Consider the following 20,340-nt stretch of genomic DNA (forward strand, 5'->3'; position numbering starts at 1 on the left):
ACACACACACCACACGTAATTAGTACTGTTATCATATTATTTTCGAATCAATAATTTTAAAAATGATATATATATATTTTTATATAACCATTTTCCTCCTGGTCCTCTCGCGCCCCCTCCTGTCATGCCTCTGCGCCCCCCAGGGGGGCGCGCCCTACACTTTGGGAACCACTGCTCTACACTCTAATGGCGCATTTCCATTGCAGGGCTTCGCTCGGCTTAGTACGGTATAGTTAGGCCTTGTTAGGACTGGCTCACTTTATGCTGCGTTTCCATTACAGTTTAGTAGCTGGGGCAGTAACTATAGTAGTGTAGGCGGAGCCGTGACGTCATCTTCAATGCGAAACACATAACCAACATCAGCCGTTAGCTGTTAGCACTCAGAGCTCCTCATATCTGTTCAGAAACTAGACAAAAGTTAAACAAGTTCAAACCACAGACTGTCTGTGTCATGGCGAATACAGTCGCTGGTTTATTTATGTCTGTATAGGCCGTTGTTGTGAGTGTGGACGGTCGGAGCATATACAACGTTAGCTTAGCCAATCTCCATTCAGAAAACACGCATTTTAAAAAGGTTTTTCGCCTGCCGTCTTGTCAAAGCATTAATTCATGGTTTTTACTAACCAGTATCAGTATGTTGTTACTTCGGCATCATTTTGAAACGTGTATTACAATTAAATCACGGTCAAATATGTTCATTTTGTTGTAGTTGTAGCCCCCTTGCCAGCTATTCTCTCTCTAGTCTAGCATACTCAGCCCGACTCAGCCTGGTTGTTGGCCCGCTAAGAACCTCGATTTTATGGGGCCAGAAAAACTGTGAAATAGTACCCGCTAGCCGGTACTACGCCAAGTGGAAACGCAACCAAAAACGGGCCGCGCACGGCACGGCACGCTTAAACCGCGCTGTAGTGGAAATGCGCCATATGTGATGATGTCACGCACTTTAGCCCTGAAGAGTCACCATAGACACCCATTATAAAATCGAAAACGGCCTGAGAATGTACCTAAACTTGAACGTTGATAAGTCAAAAACTGTAAAAGATATCAAAGATCTGAAGAAAAACTTTTTTAGCTGAAGGTCTTGTGATCATTTTAAAGTTGGAATGAAAAAGAAAAAAAGAGTTTAAATAGCTGAATATTTTAAAAAGTATTAAATATTTTGAGAAAAGTTGAAAGTTTCCCATCATGTGCTGAAAAGGCTGAATAGTTTGATATTTGAATGGTTTCTGTAGCTGAAAGTATGCTGAAGTTATTTGACGGCATTGGTTGAAATAAGTTTAAGTTTAAGTATAAGTATTGGTTGAAATAAGAAGAATAAAGATTTGAAGAACTATAGTGGAATGCTGTAAACAGCATTCGCACTAATATAACTAGGGTCGTAACTTTTTAGATGTTAGTGTAATCAATATCTCACACCTGTGCGACTTCAAATTACACAGCTGTGCACTGAGAGAGAAATGTGACCTCCGCTGCTAGTCACTGGTACAGCAGGCATAAACCAAGACATTTTGATTTGTTTCAGAACAGATGCGCGCAATATTAGTTTACAGTCTAGGTGCATTATAGAAAAGCCTGCGTGAACCCCCTCTTTGAAGCTATTGCTCCTTTCACACTCCTGTGCAGTAGCATTCGTCTGCCTTTTGCTTGGAATGAGCCGATTTGGCCCTTGTCCTGCCTTAATCCAGCACACAGTTACCATTAATGTTGGTATTCATATGGGTCACAAGCAAACCACCAACTGCTCCTGTCAATACCCATCAGGCAACCACGATGACGCTGGATCGATAAAAGCCCACTTTTCATTTTCACAGCATAATGAAACACTACAATACACGCAAATGGAGATAACAGTGGTGGTGACGGTGGGATGCCAACACGCGCAGCCCCATCCCCATCATGTGCAAATGTCAAAAGTTGTCATATAGTTTTAGAATTTGCCAGATAACAGGTAAACAACACTTTCTCTTTGTATCTTAGTTGAGGTGGCTCCTCAGAATCTAGGCATTGGGCTATCTATGTTAATATGCATTGATTATGGATGGTTTCTAAATAGGAATCTCTCTAATATACAATGGGTTCGTATTTGGCCCGTAAACCAAGTGTTGTGAACATTGGGCGAGGATTGTTTTCCATAATCCAGTTGACAATCCAGCCATTCAACATAACCTCCTTGGCAGAAGTAGTTATATTAGTCCAAGCCTTATGTCGAAGACTGAAATATGTCATATTTGTCCTTAAAACAAACATTCAGATATCTCTGTAAATAAACAAATGTTTCATGTTCACTTTTGCCTAATTACAGCACAAAAGTATGAGAAGTGAAGATTTGAAATTCGTCAAAACCCCAAAATATTACATTTGATACAAAGCTGAGAAAATCAGCTTGATAAATCACTTAAATGAAGCAATAAAACAATTCTAAGAGTCTACATCCAGGATAGTGGCTCCCTAGTGCTGTGCTACTTTACAGCCGTGTTTTGAGCTAAATGCTAGCTGTGTGTTGTTGGTGTTGTGTCAGAACACCCAAGTACAGTTTATTAATCAGTACATGGGAGAGAAGGAGAGATGGTAAAAAGGTAAAGTGGACAGATAAGAGGAATCAGACATGCCAGCTCCATAGAGACAGGGATCAGTCCTCCAACCCAAATCCCAGACTCCAATGCCAGCTTTACTGTCCCAGGATTTCCCCCCGGAAACCTCCAGCACCTCCAACCCCTGCAGAGCTGGAGATCTTTGAAACTAATCTTGACAAATGAGAAACAGATACTGTAGCTTTGTTGGTTTCAAGCGTTTGACTAATTGAAAAAAAGGAAAAGCACCCAAACAGATTAGAAATCTAGATCTATCACGTTTGAACCTTGCAGGATTTAGTGACCAAATTCGATCCTTTATGTACAATGATATGTGAAATATAGCTATTATTTTTCTGTTTAAAAAAAGACTACTCCGATTTCCTAGAAGATACCCAGAGAGGACTTTATATGATGATAAGATTGATATTATATGGTGATAGCATTTACTTGTGCTGATATTCAATCTAAAACCTGCCGAATACTTGTGATCCTTATACAGTAAGTATTTCAAACCAACTAATTTTGTGCAGTTTGCCGTGATTCTGCACTATCTCTGACCTTGACTGATGTATGTTTGAACTTCAGCTCACAGCACTAAATCAATGCTCATTGAATCAGAGCACAAAACCACTCTTAGTGCCCTACCATTGTGCATATTATAGTAGGGCATTAAACACACACACAACAAGCTAAGCAGTTAGCAAACAAACACTGTCACTCTCACAATCAACAGAAACAGTGCTAGCTTGCACAATATAAGTCATACAAATATGTACCCATGAGGAGGAGACAAACCACACACACACACACTGATGAGGAGAGGCACACATGCGCCCGGACTGTGTGAAGTACTGGCTCGTTGTGGCGAGTCACAGTCTGTGTTGCCACCTACAGAGCACCTCTGTAAATGAATGACTAAATCGCAGCTGAGACTTAACAAGAATATGAGCAGACAGCTTGTTAGCATGATTCACATTAAACTCAAGCTCTAATTCTGGAAGCAAATGTGTAAAAATGGTAAGAGTCAGTAGGCTTGATGTTTATGTACTCAATGCAAAAATTGAAAAAATAATCAAAGTTGTTAATGGTGGTAAGGAAAGATGAGAATGCAATTCAACCTGACAAGTCTCAAGAACAATATAGCTGTCTGTTTACTTAGCTCAATGATAGTGATATTTCAAAATTGGAGTTTGATTAAATTCATTCAGTATTTTCTGTTATTTATTTCGCATAAGTCTCAAGTCCCATGTCAAGACTGGCAGTCTTAAATTAAGTCCCAAGTCCTTTGAGTTTTAAATGCCAAGTCATATTGTGCTCCAATTTTGACCTACTCATTTTGCCTACTACAATTTATTTTGCTGACCACTGAACCATTTTTTGCAGGACAAAAAATTGTCTTGGGCATATTATTTTTTTTTAATAGCCACTTGGTAACATTGTTGTGGTCTTCTCCTTCAACTTGATTAAATGCTGTTGGTCCAAACAAGTTGATCTGTGGAATAATTGTGGACTGCATTGGAAATTAATGGCATTAAAATTGGCTCATACAGAAAATAAAAGGAAATGTAATAACTCTGGTCGACACCTTTGGTTTCTTACAAGTTAAATAAAACATGAATGTATTCAGTTGTGGACCTTACATGTCAAATTGTATAAGAGTATGTTTGGTGCAATCAGTGTAACACAGAGCTGAGATTAAAACAGTAGAGTTTGAAGGGGAGATTGTTAAAAGAGAAACCAACCTGCTGAAAAATCCCTCTCTGACCTTGTCTCACACACTCATTCACAGATGTTAAAGCCAACAGCAATTAGGATGAGCTCAGGGTTCCTCCTGTTCGTGGTGAACCTGTGCCAAAGTGCTGCTGCCCCGCCCACATCCGGGTAGCAGCAGGCTCGCAGCTGATTGGCTGCCAGGCTAAGTTTCACCAGTAACATTTCACCTGATAGGCTCTTACACCCACTGTGTGTGGACGCTGTGATGAATACTCTCAACTGATTGGCTCTTAGCCTGGAAGGTGTGTGCGCGCGTGTGCGTCTCATCTGTGGGCGTGCATGTACATAGGTCTGCTTTACAGAGTCAAACGCATGTGGGTGCCTTATAAATCCTGTCATCAAATATGTGTCGCAATTAATCATTAGGCTTATACCAATTCTGCACGTGTAGTCTGGTTTCCATGACAACACCCCCTTTTTTTCTGCAGACAACTTCCACGTGACACATCACACTGCGAGCTGGAGTCAGAGATGTCAGATGTTATCATCAAAGCCCTCTCGCTGTGATTTAAATGTGCTGATCTGAGAGCAGATCTTAAAGGTGCACATTGTGTCGGCCAACAGGTGACCTGCCAGTCAATAAAGAAGCGTGCTCCTGTGATTCACCTTTGTGATGCGGTGATATGCAACATCACAGGCCTCTGAATGAAACTGCGCCAATGAAACGCACAATATGCCGGTTAATAGGCTGTGTATTGTGTCGCTATAGGCTATATCCCATCATAATGCGCAGTGAATCACAGCAGCCTGCGCCTTATCGTGCAGCAAAGAGCAACGCATGCTTACCTCATCCTCCCCTCCTGTCCGCTTCAATGAGATGGATAATGTATGATCAGTGCCCTTGAGTCGTAGTAAAAAGGGTCCAGCAGCAGCACCTCTGGGTGTTTGGATACAAACAGCGGCGGTGCCGGAGGAGCCTGCAGCCGGCGGGGTGTACAGATGTTGAGGTCTGGAAAAGGCGACAGGGTGTGGAGAATGCTACACGGATGCCCACAGTTTTTAGGTCTGTCTTTTAAAAAACGTCAATTATAAAAAAAAATTCTCCTGTGTCTCGTTCGTCAGGCGGCTGGTGGTTCGGTGGAGGCCATCTCAGAGGGGAGCACGCCGTCCGCAGGTCGAGAAGCCGGGCGGAGTGGCTGACAGCGGCTTCTGAGGTGCCATCTTTTCCTCCCTGCAACCACTGGGAGGCTGGATGGAGAGGGGAGAGGAGAGGGAAGGCGAGGGGGAGGGAGAGGGAGCAGGCTGCTGTAATATTAAGTGGAGATGGTTTTGCTGCACGGTAGCGCCCTCGGCCTGGTCATGCAGCTACTGTGCAGGCAGCATGTATGAAAAACAAACGCACACCGGCTTCTTCAAGAAAATTAAAAATGTAAATAACTTTTTTGTGTCAAAAAAATTATAATACTCAAGCTGTTCTGAAACAATTTATATATGTTCTATAATGCAAGTTAAAATGACAGTATACATTATTGTGTGTCAACTAAAACTGTGTATGATTATTTTGCATTAATTAATTTATTTATTTTAATGTAGCCTATTGTTTCTTTCTTTCTATATACTGTACAGCTAACAGCAGAATTGTTCAGCATCATTATTATCAACAATGTTGTTTGTAGCATATTATTTCTTTAATAATTAATATTCCATATTTTTATTTTCCATTTTCATTTTATAATTGAATATTTTTGTAGTACTGTAAATATTTTATTTATATTGTGATTACATTTTTCTTAATTTCTTTATAATTTAACAACTTTATATTATGGGTTTACTGTAACATATCCAATTTCTCCTAGAGAATCAATAAATGATTTCTTATTTTTTAAAACAATTACCAGCTTCACAGGAGCATTTATTTGTGACAGGTTTGGAACAATCTGTGCTGTTGTATTTGCTGTAAAGTGTCTCTACTGTAGGTTATTTTTATTTTATGTACAGCACTTTGGCTCGACCAAAAATCGTTTATAAATGTGCTATATAAATAAAACTTGATTTGATTTGATTAAAATTCTTTAAGCTTTCAAGACCCGTAGAAACAGTTTTACATTATTGTGTGATATTTCATCACTCCCTGTTCCTGTGTGATATTCCCATTTTAACCCTCTTACTGATGACTAAGTATATGCTGTATCTGTACAGAATCATACAGTAATTCAGTCTGTTCAGTAAAAAGCTGACGCAAGATAAAGCAGGAGATTTTATATAATAGAATTTTTTTTTCTTATAGTTTTAAATTAAACAGCTGCTATGTATCCCATCGCCCTGTTGTATGACACATCTTACACAAATCAAACCTGTGGCAGTTTTCCTTCTTACCAGGAGAGGTCCTCCTAACTTCCATGAACACAAGAACTACCTCTGTGGTTCATACAGTGGTAGGATCAGCTTATTGATCGTGAAAAAGTTCAGCCCGTGTTGTAAAGAAAGTGTTATTAAATCAGGGTCTCCATTTTATTTGTGACACTTTAATACCCACATGAATTTATCTTTCTCTTTTTGGGTCTGTGGCCTTTATCTCCACAGGAGGGTCACACGGATATAACATAAAGTACTCAGGTCAATTAGGCACCAGCCACTCACAACACTAACCCCACCTACACACACACACACACACACACACACACACACACACACACACACACACACACACACACACACACACACACACACACACACCACACACACACACACACCACACACACACACACACACACACACACACACACACACACACACACACACACACACCACACACACACACACACACACACACACACACACACACCACACACACACACACACACACACACACACACACACACACACCACACACACACACACACACACACACACACCACACACACACACACACACACACACTTACTTAGTTGCAAAATAAAAGTAAAAGTCCTCCCATTATTTATCATGTTTGAGACAATGAGACATTTTGACTGATTCTGGTACACTCTATTTATTGCTTAAAGTGGAACATTGACTACAAATCAACAACAAACATTACAGCACACAGGAATGAGAAAAACTCAGTGACACACACTCATTGACATCAAACACAACGCGCTCAAAGACGACTAAAGACACACATCGTCGCAGTAACATTAACAGTACAAGCGTTCGGTAAAACATACGCAGGTATGTGTGAAAAGGATTAATGACTACTATGGTCTCGGAGGAGGCTAAAAAAAGCACTAGAGCTGTCATGCTTTACTATCTTTGAAATATATAATCCTGCAATCAAACACTGCATTAACAAACGTGTTAGTGGAAATGTTCTGGAAAGCTGTAAGAACTGATGTTGCAGTACGTTAAAGCAGCACAGATTCACTACAGAGGAAAATCCAGTCAGAAGTGAATTCATTTCAAAATTGTATTTCTTGTTCTTTCAACATTGGAAGAAAGTCTTTATCGCCGTTTATGTTTAAGTGGTTAAATGAGGCTTTTAATAACACCCGTTTTGAACGTTATCAGGCCATTAAATGGTTGTTAGCAGTCGTTTTTTTTTCGTCAGAAGAAAGTTTAGCTTGCAATATTGAAAGTAGCAAGGTCGAGTGCAGAGACTGAGAGAACACAAAGAGGTAGTCAGAACAGCACATCGCACCGGCCTTGACTCTGTATGGGAGCCGCGCTCCCCCGCAAAGCTAGGAAGCAACATTTTGGTTTTCCACTATATCTGAAGAAACGTTAGAGAAAACAAATTAGTATGATGGTGCCAGAGTAGGGAGGGACTTCCACAGGCCGGCTGAATGCTGATTGGAGGATCGTGTTGCCAAGAGACTCTATCTGAGTCTGCACACCAACCAAAGAGAACCAAGTCTAAACCATGCAGCGACGTGCAGTCAGGGGAGGCAGGGGAGGCAGAGCCTCACCTGCAGGTTCTTGTTGCTACTGTTATTCTACGCAGAGACGGTAGACTAGACGCAAACAACAAGCTAGACTTTTGAAACTAGAGAAAGATAAGGAGGACTTTTACAAAAATGTAATGGAGATTGTTGTCCAGAAGGATAGCATGGACTTCATCTTCAAGACCACAATTGTAATGAACATGGGATCTTACTAAGAAAGAACAATCCAATATTTAGATTTTGGGTATCCTTTTGTTGAACTGTCTGTTTAAAATGAATCGAAGCATCAGACTAAAAAATCTTTTGAAAATAACCGAACATTTCGATTAAGGTCAAAATATAATATTTGTAAATCTGACTCTGAAAGAGTCAGTGCCTCACCAACCATGAACCTCACCGCACGTCACTGAAACCATGGTATCTCTTCAGCTAGTCTTGACCAATCAAAAATGTACGGGGAACGCCCTGTGTAATAAAATGTATTGTCGCACGAGGTTCGAGGCTCTTGACGGATTCGGTGGTTACAGATTACAGCTTTGCTGCCTGTGATTCCCAAAGACGTGATGAGTCCTTGGCCAAGTAATATATATATTTTGCTCTCTTTACAATAAATAGTTAAACTTAGAAGTTGTCTGTCTTTTCTGGAATTCTGAACCCAACAACCTTCAAACCTAACACTGTTAACAGCCATTTAATGCCCCAATTTAGAAACGGGTGTTTAACCATTTGTTTTGGTTCAGTAAACATGAAAGCAGGGATACATTCTGGCAAATCTTTCTCGGCCCTCCAGCCTCAGTAACAAATCTGGAAATACTGGCTGGGCGATTTGACAGGGCTCTTGTAGCTGGAAAAGTCGTGCTGCGCTGTGCTCTGGCTGGTTGTGGTTTTCTGCAGGTTTAAGATGAAGGACGGGCTCGTCTTCTTCGCCCCGGGCTTGCCGCCGCCCTTCGCCTGAGGGTTGTTGGGTGCAGCCGAGCCGCAGTTGGCAGGCACCTTGGAGGTAGATTTGGCGAACTCAGAAGATCCAGTCCTTCTTGTTAGGGGGCTCAGATAGATCTGCATAGTCACTAAGTGAAGTGGTGAAATGAGGTGAGGAAGGTGTGAGTGTGAAGACAAGGGGGAGGTCCGTCAGTGGGGAAGGGTTCAAACAAAGGTCAGAGGTCAGGTAGTGTGGATATTTAAAGAAGAGGTAAGGTTAAAACGAAAAAGACAGAAATAAGGGTGCAAGGGGTTAGGGGAAGGCACATAAGTCATGGTGAGATGTGACAAAAAATGAAGAATAAAATAACAGTTCCACTTTTCCAGATAGTGTGAATAAATATATAGGGATGAATCATACCTTTGCAGTGTGTCACACGGCTTGTCCCTGCACAGAAACAGCACACACACAGATTCACTTACATGCAGCATTGCCATGTCAGTATTTTGCTTAATCACTTGTGTTATCTCCTTTATTTAATAGAGGCTTAGAGAGCAGCGGATTCACTTTATTGTAATAAGGCTGCCATACAAATAACAACAGTGCTCACTCACCTCCACTCACTGCTGCTGGCTCCTTGGACTTGCTGCTGTAATAATGAGAGAAAGAGGGAAAAGAGTAAAAAATACAGCAACACCTAAAGAGGGTTTGTAAATCTGAGGGATCAGTGTCAGGATGACTTGCAGTTAAATGTCTTCTCTACTGACTTTGAGAATGTCATGTCTTTGGTTTGGGTTGTTTTCACATAATACAGGATGTCATGGGTGTGAATAACCTCAATTTGATTCTGACTTCATCTGTCACAAATAATTAGGTGACCCCAAAATCACTGAAAGTGTAAATAATTCATGCCGTGGTTTGCAAGAGTTGTAGGTGAATTCGTTTCATGGATAAATTTGCAAAAACGTTGTAAAACTGAACTTTTATTTGGCTATATAACCACTTACAACAAGACAAAAGAAAAGGCTATTGTGAATAACCCATTTCTTACCCTTCCTGAGGCTTCTTACTTGTGGAGGCTGTGGAGGCTGTGGAGGCTGTAGAGGTGGGGCGTTTGGTGGTCTTACCTGGACTGTCCTTCACATTACTGGCTGGGCTCCACACACCACTGGAAGGAAAATAAAAAAAGGAGGCTTTCATTTAAAAATGAGGTTTGAGAGTGCACTGCACTGTTGTTGTTTTTGGTGGCGCTTTTGTGTGCAGTTGCCATTTTTTGCAACAATACTCTTTAAGTACATTATTTCTTCAAACCTCAAAGAGATGGTTAAAGTAAAAACATATTTGACTTCTATAAAGTCACTGGCATTTTTTCATGAATGTTAACATTGAAATAAAGTGGTTTTAGTTGCAGGCTTAGAAATAACCCCTTGTGTCAAATGATTATCAAGACTTTAGTAAAGATAGTTTTACACACAGTACATGGTTTTTGTTCACACATTCAAGTGAAACATCACTGTAAAGTCAATTTTATATTTCTACAGGTGCAACATGTCAGATGAAATGACAAAATGTTTCACGCATCAATTCAAACATTTAATTTTATTGAAATAAAGTATTTCTTAAAACCCTTTATTTGAATTTAAAATAAAATGCTGTGGTGTTGAATAATGCTTAGCTGCAGACATGAGTGAGTGTGTTGCTGGATATATTTTACTTTAAAGAGGAAATATTATGCTAATTTCCAGGTTCATATTTGTATTTCGTGCCTCTATTGTGACATGTCTCCATGTTCAAAAAGGTCTTTATTGTTCTCATACTGCCTGTGGTGCAGCACCTCTTTTCACCCTCTGTCTGAAACCAGGGCCCAGTCTGCTCTGATTGGTTAACTGGGCGGCTCTGTTGAGATTGCACAATCTCTTAGAGATGTCCCACACCTTAGCCATATCACATACAATTTGCTGGAGCGCTAGCCAATAAAGGGGCTGGTGTTACGTAGTGATGTCATTATGTTGCGGAAGTAAACATACAGACTCCAATGGATGTGTTCCTACATGCATACAAACCTATATAACACACCAAAGGAAAGTGAAAAACATAAAAGGGCCCTTCCTTCTGCCATACGAAACAAGATTTACAAAGAGAGAAAGAAGCAGCCATCAATATGAGAGAGAGAAATACATCAGAAGGGGAGATGAAATGAACTAGGGGCGAGAAAAGGCAATGATGCTGCATCTCGCTTAATTCTAATACCAAACCTGCAGCCTTAAGTGCATGGAGATGTACTTCTCTCCGTGCACTTATATCAGCACACTCCAGATTTAGAAGCAGCACATTAGGGTCCCAGGGAGAGAAGCTATCACGCTCTCTGACTAACACTATCTAATGGCAGTATCATTTGAAAGGTAATAGAGAGGAAGAGCAGAGGCCGGTCTGCCGCTTTATCGCTTTGAAATAAAGGTAAGTGTTTGGAATAATTATCGAGCTTCCATGTGCTGCGTTTCTTGGATAATGGAGGGTGTGCTGCATGGTTGCTTTTGAAAATTAGATAATGAGAAGTGAAGCTTGAGTTATGAGACGAAAGCTTCATTGTTAGCCGCTTCATTAAAACTGTATTATGTTAATAATATAATGTGTGTATAGGCCTACAGTACTCTGTCTCCTGGTGAGTGCTGTCAGTGATGAGAAGATTCTTTACCAGAAAATCATTCAACAGTTTTACCTTGTTTGTTGTATTGCACAATTGCTGATAAAGAGTATGTTTCATTTGATTTATCTCAGGTAATAAATACAATACTGACATATTAACCTGTTACAGTATATTACATGTGTGAGTGGTGGAATGTATTGGACTTAAGCACAATTCTGAGGTACTTGTACTTAAACATAAATATCCAGCAGTAACAAAAATAAAATGTATATTACCATTACCTTTACTATCTGTGATATAGACACATTAATACATCAATAATTACAATCTGCATTTAATGACATTATTTTTGAATTGGGAAATGATGCTTAACAAGTACTTTTACTTTTGGCTATTTAGTATATTTTAATGCTAATGTTTTTGTACTCAAGCAAGATTTGAAATGCAAGACTTCTACTTGTAACAGAAAAAAACAAAAGTGTAAAATCTGAGCACATCCTCTGCATGTTCTTGATGTGGTTGTTGTTGTGTCCTGTCTGCAGACGGAGCAGCCGTTACCTGCGGGGGGGTGTGGGGCTGTAGTTCCTGGCTGTGGAGCTGGAGGGCAGCGTGGTGCTCTTCTTCAGGGAGGCAGCGCTGGAGGGCAACAGAGAGGGCCTGGACGGCAGAGCCAGAGACACTGGCCGGGCTACACACACACACACAAACACACACACACACACACACACACACACACACACACACACACACACACACATACACACACAACACACACACACACACACACATACACACATACATACACACACACACACACACACACACACACACACACACACACACACACACACACACACACACACACACGTAATGTTATCAACAAGCCCGTAGCAGACTAATGTACCTTTCAAGGTTTGTTTTTTTACCAAGATTTGTCTTTTCCATCTTTTCCTACTGTTAGGAATTGACTATTCACTAAGCACTTAGTTACTGTTGCTATGCCTTCTAAGCCTTGTATTCTTGCCAAACTCAGGTTGTTTGTAATTTTGAAAGATTTGTCAACATGTGCGGTTCTAGAGGGGGGCCAACAGGAGCCAATGCCCCTGTAACGCTGAGTTTTAACACCCCTCTGGCCCCCCTCAGAAAGAAGAGTCTATGGTGATACCAATGTGATTGTGTGGCAGCAAAGACTTTGCTTAATAACACAAAAAAACAAACCTTTTTTCAGCATTATAAAAGTATTTTTCTCAATGCAAATGGCTTAAATCCCCACCCAGATCTCGTCTCACCTTTAGCACCTGATGTTCTCCTGCCACCAGCAGCAGCTGCTTGGTGCTCCTCAGAGATGTTGAGCCTCTTGAGAACATCTGCCAGGGCCATCTTCAACAGCTGGATTTCATCTTCCTGCATCTGCATCCTCTGCTCCAGATAGGTGAGCCGATCCACCACATCCAGGCCACTGGCTGAGCTGCGGTCATCTGAAGGATAAATACATAGCCAGGATTATCTTGTTGGTTTGTTATGCTTTTCCACGGCGTTACGTAACTGAGGACATGATTAACATCCATTAGAAAAACCAGCAGAAGAATCCGAAGCATCCATTTAACATTTGCCAGCCTCTTAACCATGTCTAAAAATGTTTAAAGGCACGTTTTTCACAGAGCAAAAGAAAGAAACAGTCAGTGAACCTTTGTCAACACACACACACACACACACACACACACACACACACACACACACACATCCACCCACCCACACACACACACACACACACACACACACACCACACACACACACACACACACACACACACACACACACACACACACACACACACACACACACACACACACACACACACACACACACACACACACACACACACACACACACACACACACACACACACACAAAAGAGGGAAAGTACGATGCCAAGGAAGAAATTAATATGCAATTGATTCACTATTTGGTGACAGAAAATCTTGAGTATGAAAGAAAAAAGCGTGTAGTTGCAACAGTCTAATAGAAGTAAAGAAAAGTACTTCCCCATTCAAAAACCTTAGCCAAAGACTTATTGATTAAATTCTACTATAAATGCTTTTTCAAGGATCAACTCCTTTGGCAACAAGATATAAACATAATCAGAGAAAGGAATAAGCTCTTTAACATCCCCTGTTCGTGCTTATGTAGCAAAAATCAAGCTAATGAGGTCACAGCACAGCTGGACAGCAGATCATAACACTGTCATCTCACAGCAGCATGTAAACAAAGGTAGCGCACATTTAAAAACACTGTCACCAACACACTATGATTTCCCTTTCAATCCGTGTTGGTATTTATACTTTTAATGTAGTTAATCATCAGCCCAACACAGTAACAATAGATCAGAGGTGAATACCGTGGGAGACACTGGACTGCGATGAGGAGGCAGGGGGCCTCTGGGGGGCAGCTGGGCCCTCTGTCATTACACCGGACGTCTTCCTCCTCTTCCTCTCCTCCCGCGAGCACAATCTCTCGCTCCTCTTTCCTTCTCTGGCTTTAGTCTGATAGCTTGGTTCTCCCTCCATCTGATTCTGATCCACTGGCTGGTGTCCACTAAGATCTCATCTCCTTTGCTCCACTTATGTCACACACACTGTAACACTCACACACACTGCAACACAGCAGCCTCCTCTTACAGCATCCAGGCAGTATTACATTGGTGGTCGCTTGATACCCTCTGGGACACACTGATGTGTATGACAGCGCTTTAAAGCCCTTTTGCTCAGGGTGTGTATTTATATAAAAGGTGGGGGTGGGGTTGATAATGCTTAAACTCAGCAGTCGTCCAATTCAACCTAAATTGTCTGTGCACATGCTTGTGTGTGTGTGTGTGTATGTGGGTGTGCAGACTACAATGATAATCCTTCAGACTGAGCCTCTTTGACCACGCCCCCACAGATAAACCCCATGTGGCTATGAGGGATGGAGACACGAGAGGAAACAACAGAGATAAACCTGAAATGGGGCCTGGGCTGGCGTTGCGCTTCAGTGAACATTTCGTTCATCCTCGGAGTTACAGAGGTCACAGGGCAGGTCACTCTGAGTAATAAGGAGGATGAAGAGGAGGCGACATGTAAAAAACAATGCTTTAGTGTCTTCAAGGATGAACTCCAGGGCTCAAAACAAACACAGGAATAAGGATCAGTTACACAATCTGTGGCTATGTGTGTATTTCTTTTAAAAACTAAAATAAACCAATGATTTCCAACCAGTGTAGAAGAGCAGATGCTTCTGCAGTGACACGTACAAACAGTAATACTGTTGAATATATTTCAGATTTTTATAGAGCAGTGATTATGTTTTGATTAAAAAAGGAAAATCGCATACATTGTCAGCATACTGTATAACACCCGAACACCATGTGTTATGAGAGGGCTTAAAAACTAGCTGACAAGCAATTCAAACAGTTAGCTACAGTTAGCTACAGTTAGCTACAGTTAGCAAGTTAAAGAACTGTATGTATTATAGAAATAAATGGATACATAGTAGAAGTATAGTTTGCTAAAAGTAACAACTAGAGGGGTAAAAAAGTTCATTAAAAGTAATAGATACAGATAGCCAAAAGCAGTAGAAAAGGAGTTTCAAAAAGAGTTAGATACCCGAATGGGTAAGGGGAAGAAATTGTTAAGTAATACATAGTTTGCTAAAAGCAATAGATAATTGGTAAAGAAAAGAGAAATGGTTGGATGGCTGATTTTAACATACAGTGTGGTTAAAATAAATAAAAGTACAGGGATGTGGAAGTATATCTGATCAAAAAGGTGGATAACCTTTGAAATGTTTTCATGAGAAAGTTTAGTTTAGTTTTGATGAAGCCTCAAAACCTGATTTTTGTAAGATACGAGCATATCATACCATTTTTTGTATCTATGTTCTTGGTTAGATAGCCTGCATGAGTTTTCCCTCTTGAAACAGATAATCTGCTGTGGGTGCAGACTTTCATTAACTGTGTATTTATTGGAGCATGAAGCCCGCAGTAATCTGTTTCTCATGCAGCATTGTGACTTTGTGTAGGCCTGCACGGTGGTTTCGTGTTTCTCTTCTTCTCCTGGCTGTGATCATATCCTCGTGCCACCTCCACGCACCCTATATGGGATTGGGATTAGAATAGCACATAATCCCAACGCTGTAAAAGGGAATTAGCAGCCCAAAGCTCAATCTCTGCACCAACTCAGCTATACAAAAGAAGAAACAGAAAGGCTCGATGAAAGATGCTTTTCATGCAAATGTAAACACACAAACAAACATGAAGTATGTCTCTGTGCCTCTGACTCACTCACACGCACATGCACACACAGCGCTAACAGTTTCAAAATGTACACGCCTATTATGAATCTTAGCTAAATGAAAATACATGAAGGCATAACTCCGGCGTAGTGAAGCAGCAGAGTGTTTTAATCTGAGCTCGCAGATGGTGTTTCTTGAATGAAGAACCAGCATCTGTCTGCTCATATCAGCACCTTGCATGCTGACACATACAGGCCACAAGCAATCCTTCATAATAGTCCACAGATATTAATATCCCTCAGGGGAAGAGGCATTTCACTATTTTCTTTCCATCGCTGTACACACATCCCAACATGTGATGCATTGGACAGGTATGCAAGTGTTTATCTTTACAGTTAACTGAACATATATAGTAACAATGTCAAAGAAGATAGATTTTGAGGATCGATACAGAGTATGGAGTCTAATCTATTTTACTGCCCTGATAAAACAAATCATATATAAATGATCTTCTACTTCCGCCTTAAAGTGACTCAAACATGTTTTCTTCTGTCACCGGTTTTTCAGGGTTTTCATACTGCCATATAAAAAAGAATGTTAGACCTTGCCAGAAGGCAACATGTTGATCATAAAATCTCTAAATATCTTATACAAGATACTATTTGTATTCTGTTAAGGGTTTAAAAGTCCTGCGAAGTTGCAGCACAAGGCATAGAAACACTGTATTGTGTTGTTATAGTTTGTCCTGTCAGCCTTTCTTTTTAAAAGTCATTAATGAGTGTGTTTCAGTCCATGACAAATGCACAATGTCTGCATTCTTTCCAGGAATGTTGTGTTACTTACTTCTCACTTTTATATTACTTCACACATTATTTTCATGTTATCAAGTATCAAATTGGAAAAGCTAATTTATTCAAAGTCAAACATGTACGCATACCCATGTTGTGGTAAACACAGGGAGTGTAAACATGTCTTCTTGTTGATTGTATGCAGTCATACGTAATATTAAAAAGGTAAATAATGTTTAGTCATTGCTCTTTTTATTATTATCCATCAGTAAGTTTTGGTTTCATAAAATAATCTCTATGAATTGTCCATTTAAAAAAAGAAATGCAGTTGTTTGACCACCAAAAAGATGCATTTACCTCTATTTGCATTGCCGTTTAAACAAGCTCCACTCTGTACCTGTCATGAAGTCGGTGTCCGGTGCCAGCAGGGAGTCGCTGTGGTAGCTCTCCTTCAGCGAGGGTCTCCTCTGCGGGCTGTGGACCGTCTCCTCCATCCCCAGGCCGTGGTCCACCAGCTCCTCCATGTGTGAGTCCCCCTCCTCTACGCCCTCTGCCATGTTGACGAGTGCTCCTGCAGCGCTCCTACTAAAGCCTATACGCTTCACTGACGGGCTAATTCACCTACTCCTAAATCCACCAGTGGCCACAACCTCTCGCTTTCCCTCCCTCCCTCTCCCCCCACTGTCCTGTAAGGAGGGTGTGCAGGGTGATGTCACTCAGAGAGGACAGATTAGGGACCTGGTAAGCCATCTGAAGCTCTGGGGAGAACAACACTATGAGCCCGGTGAATGTGTGTGTGGTAGAGACGCCTCACTGTGGGAAACATCTTCTAAATATAAGTGAAAAGGGTATAAAAATAATCTGTTCAGTTCAATACAACTTTTTTTTGTGTTACATTTTTCCTGAAATGCTTTTTTTTTTTTTAAATATTCAAATGAGTCACATCTTGCTAAATATGATCTAATTTGCATATTTTCTGGATGTATTGTACAATCCCATACACTTTGAGTTTTACAATACAGGTGAATAGGGTGAAAAATGTAATTTATGAAATCCCCAGAAGATTACTAACGTCTCATTTTTTGTATAAGATGATTTTTAACATTTGATGTTTACATATGCAAATGAGACATTATGTGCACACTTTTTGTTATTTAGGACAAATCTACAGGAGCAAATTCAAACAAATATATATTACATTTAAGGGATGTGTTCCTTGTTTTCTGAAAGAAGACATGTTTGGGAAAATAAAATTCACCATGAATTAACAATGTGTGTCCCGACTTAAAGGCCCAAAAATAACTTCCTGAAAGATAAGCACCATAACTTCTCTCTGCTGACATACTGCTACTGCTTCGAGGAGGAAACAATGTGTAACTATAACTGAACTGTGTGATGAATATCCACATGTAAAAAAGACACAGCAGGGGGAGATCACACAATTTGCTGTTGCATGCAAAGTTGCAGACAAGCACACAACTGCTCTCCCAGAAAGAGCTTACATCAGGCTGCCATCCGGTGTGGCCGGCCCTGGTGCACTGTTAGGATGATGAGATTCTGAGATTAGGGAGCAGAACTTGATTAATTACAGTCATCAAGAGGACAATAAGCCGGATGTGGTAATTAGACCAACAGAGAAAGACAACAGGAGCAGAAGAAAAGCCTGTTTGACGATTGTCGGGGTTACCCCCGGTGTAAGCTGACATGTTGTCTATTTTGCATTCGCTGGATTCTTTCTCCAGCAGCTGCTTCTCTTTGCTGATGTGTCAAAAGATTCTGGCCACATAGCGGAAGCTTCCATAGCCCTGAATAATACATTTCTCTTTCTGATCACAAAAGCCTACATTCTAATGAAAGCATTGTAGAGCATTGAGCAAATGGGACTTTGTTATTAAAGCAACTCCAGAAACTTCATTTGGTGTTGATTCTGGCGGCCCCTGTGGACAAAACTCATGTTTTCATAGAAGAAAGGCTGCATTTCTCATGAGCACCACCGCCTAGTGTCTGGAGATGTTGACACAGTAATGTGTTCATTTGTGTAAAAAGTGAAAGAGGAACGCAATTTCTTTTTAAAAGAAATGAATAAACCTTTGACTAAAGAACTAATAAATTATTAGTTTTATGTCTCGCAAAGTATTTCATGATTCAAAGAGTTCAGTATAGAAAGAAGACGACCAATTCAGGATCTGGTCAATTTTCTCTCTTTTTTTTTTAGTCGTGGTTAATCCTGGCCTAGTATTAATTATAACCACACAATTTAACATCAAAATCAAACATCTCTACGCCACTGTTGTTTATTTCTTAAGAGAATAACAAACACATGTTGTTTGATCCTACCACAATTAATGATCATCATTTTGCAGTCCAATTTGTGAAGAAAACAAGACAATAATAAACATTGGTTATATAAACAACAACAAGAGAGAACTATAATAGAAATAATAAATTAGGATGTGGCATAACCATAGACTGTATATATAAAGGGCATAACCCACATTTAAAGGATACCGCAATCATTTAAATAAGGCTCAGTAATGCAATTCAAACCAGATCTGTGCTTTTTGCTCATTGTGATTAATATTCTTGCATTCATTTTTAATACCTGTACATGCCGGTGTGTCTACATTATATATATAGTTCTCATTCTTATTACTTTGCAATTCAGAATTGAATCCCACCAGCCTTGTAAAATGTTTTAACCAGAGGCAAATTGTTTATGTGCAAAGAATAGGTCCTAGTTCGAATGAAGATAAAGTTATTACCTATATATTTTGTATACTTACCTTGAGTGAGACTCTATAACACTGCAATTTCCCATTAGGATCTAAACAGAACTCTATCATTTATCGAACCAGTCTCCTTTCCTTCCATCTACCCACCTTAATATCCCAAGTAAAATCCAAAAAAATAAGGAATTGGAAGACGACAAGATAAGTATGTAGTCTTCATGAAAAAAGGACAATATGGGAAGAAAAACTGACTCACTGACAACACAATACATTTACCGTGCTGCCTCATATACACCACCAAGTCTACAGGCTTTGGAGGTCAAAGTGTGTTGCTGGTTGTATTATGAGACACAAATCTTGTGCTGTGGCTTCTGTTTAACAGACACTAAGGTGTGTGTGTGTGTCGTGTGGCCTGAACGGGGTTAAAGGCCAAAGACAGATAATGACTGTGCTGACAGAGGACACTTGGAGAGATGGTAACACAGGCGAGGGACAGGAAGAGGTTGAAACCTGTCTCCTGCTGTATTAAAATGAACAGATGACCATGTTCTGTATGCCATGTGGTGCCTAAATGAAAAGGTCAAAGAGGGTTTGACCCTGAGCCGTGCATGCTACTCACTACTGACCTCCTGTGGGGATTACTCAGCATCACAGCTGCTTTTTGGAAGAACTTTACAGACTTCCTATTGATCACATGCAGTCAGAGCAGCTTCCATTTACGACACATAACGAAGAAATACACAAGTCAGTGAGTCAAATTGCATTTAAATGTAGTAAATAAA

The 20,340-nt window shown here is 40.4% G+C and overlaps 2 protein-coding genes across 5 annotated transcripts in view; both read right to left on the reverse strand.

The window, feature by feature from the left end:
* The window catches only part of evlb (Enah/Vasp-like b), a 57,001-nt gene extending 51,385 nt beyond the window's left edge, over positions 1-5,616 (reverse strand). Inside the window, exon 1 of one of the 2 annotated variants that reach the window (XM_034228452.1) lies at positions 5,133-5,616. In XM_034228452.1, coding sequence (XP_034084343.1) covers positions 5,133-5,137 — 5 coding nt within the window. In that variant the 5' untranslated portion in view covers positions 5,138-5,616. Of the gene's footprint in view, positions 1-4,315; positions 4,452-5,132 lie in introns of those variants that run through there. The other variant, XM_034228453.1, reaches the window with a different exon arrangement.
* Positions 5,617-8,491: 2,875 nt separating this feature from the next.
* LOC117554251 (echinoderm microtubule-associated protein-like 1) lies at positions 8,492-20,018 on the reverse strand. 3 transcript variants are annotated; one of them, XM_034228584.1, is made up of 9 exons: positions 19,709-20,018; positions 18,332-18,386; positions 17,227-17,658; positions 13,062-13,250; positions 12,331-12,460; positions 10,177-10,293; positions 9,740-9,774; positions 9,546-9,572; positions 8,492-9,273 (listed from the first exon to the last, which is right to left on the reverse strand). In XM_034228584.1, the coding sequence occupies exons 3-9, from the start codon at positions 17,384-17,386 to the stop codon at positions 8,999-9,001; spliced, it is 933 nt and encodes a 310-aa protein (XP_034084475.1). In that variant the 5' UTR covers positions 17,387-17,658; positions 18,332-18,386; positions 19,709-20,018; the 3' UTR covers positions 8,492-8,998. The 3 variants fall into 3 exon arrangements, with proteins under 3 accessions (XP_034084475.1, XP_034084474.1, XP_034084476.1); XM_034228583.1 differs by lacking the exons at positions 18,332-18,386; positions 19,709-20,018 and adding exons at positions 14,171-14,853; positions 15,670-15,900 and having other exon boundaries at positions 17,227-17,311; XM_034228585.1 differs by lacking the exon at positions 19,709-20,018 and having other exon boundaries at positions 17,227-17,655; positions 18,332-18,354.
* Positions 20,019-20,340: the final 322 nt, after the last annotated feature.

This window comes from Gymnodraco acuticeps, unplaced genomic scaffold, assembly GCF_902827175.1.
Source record: "Gymnodraco acuticeps unplaced genomic scaffold, fGymAcu1.1, whole genome shotgun sequence".
NCBI lineage: Eukaryota > Metazoa > Chordata > Actinopteri > Perciformes > Bathydraconidae > Gymnodraco > Gymnodraco acuticeps.

What these genes read in the sequence shown, in the direction of transcription:
- LOC117554251 (XM_034228583.1), bottom strand. Translation starts at nt 14,339, where the DNA reads ATGGAGGGAGAACCAAGCTATCAGACTAAAGCCAGAGAAGGAAAGAGG. An exon ending in AGTAAGAAGCCTCAGGAAGG is followed by an intron (nt 9,775 to 10,176) that starts GTAAGAAATGGG and finishes TCATTATTACAG; the next exon opens with CAGCAAGTCCAAGGAGCCAG. An exon ending in GCCAGCAGCAGTGAGTGGAG is followed by an intron (nt 9,573 to 9,739) that starts GTGAGTGAGCAC and finishes GTTTCTGTGCAG; the next exon opens with GGACAAGCCGTGTGACACAC.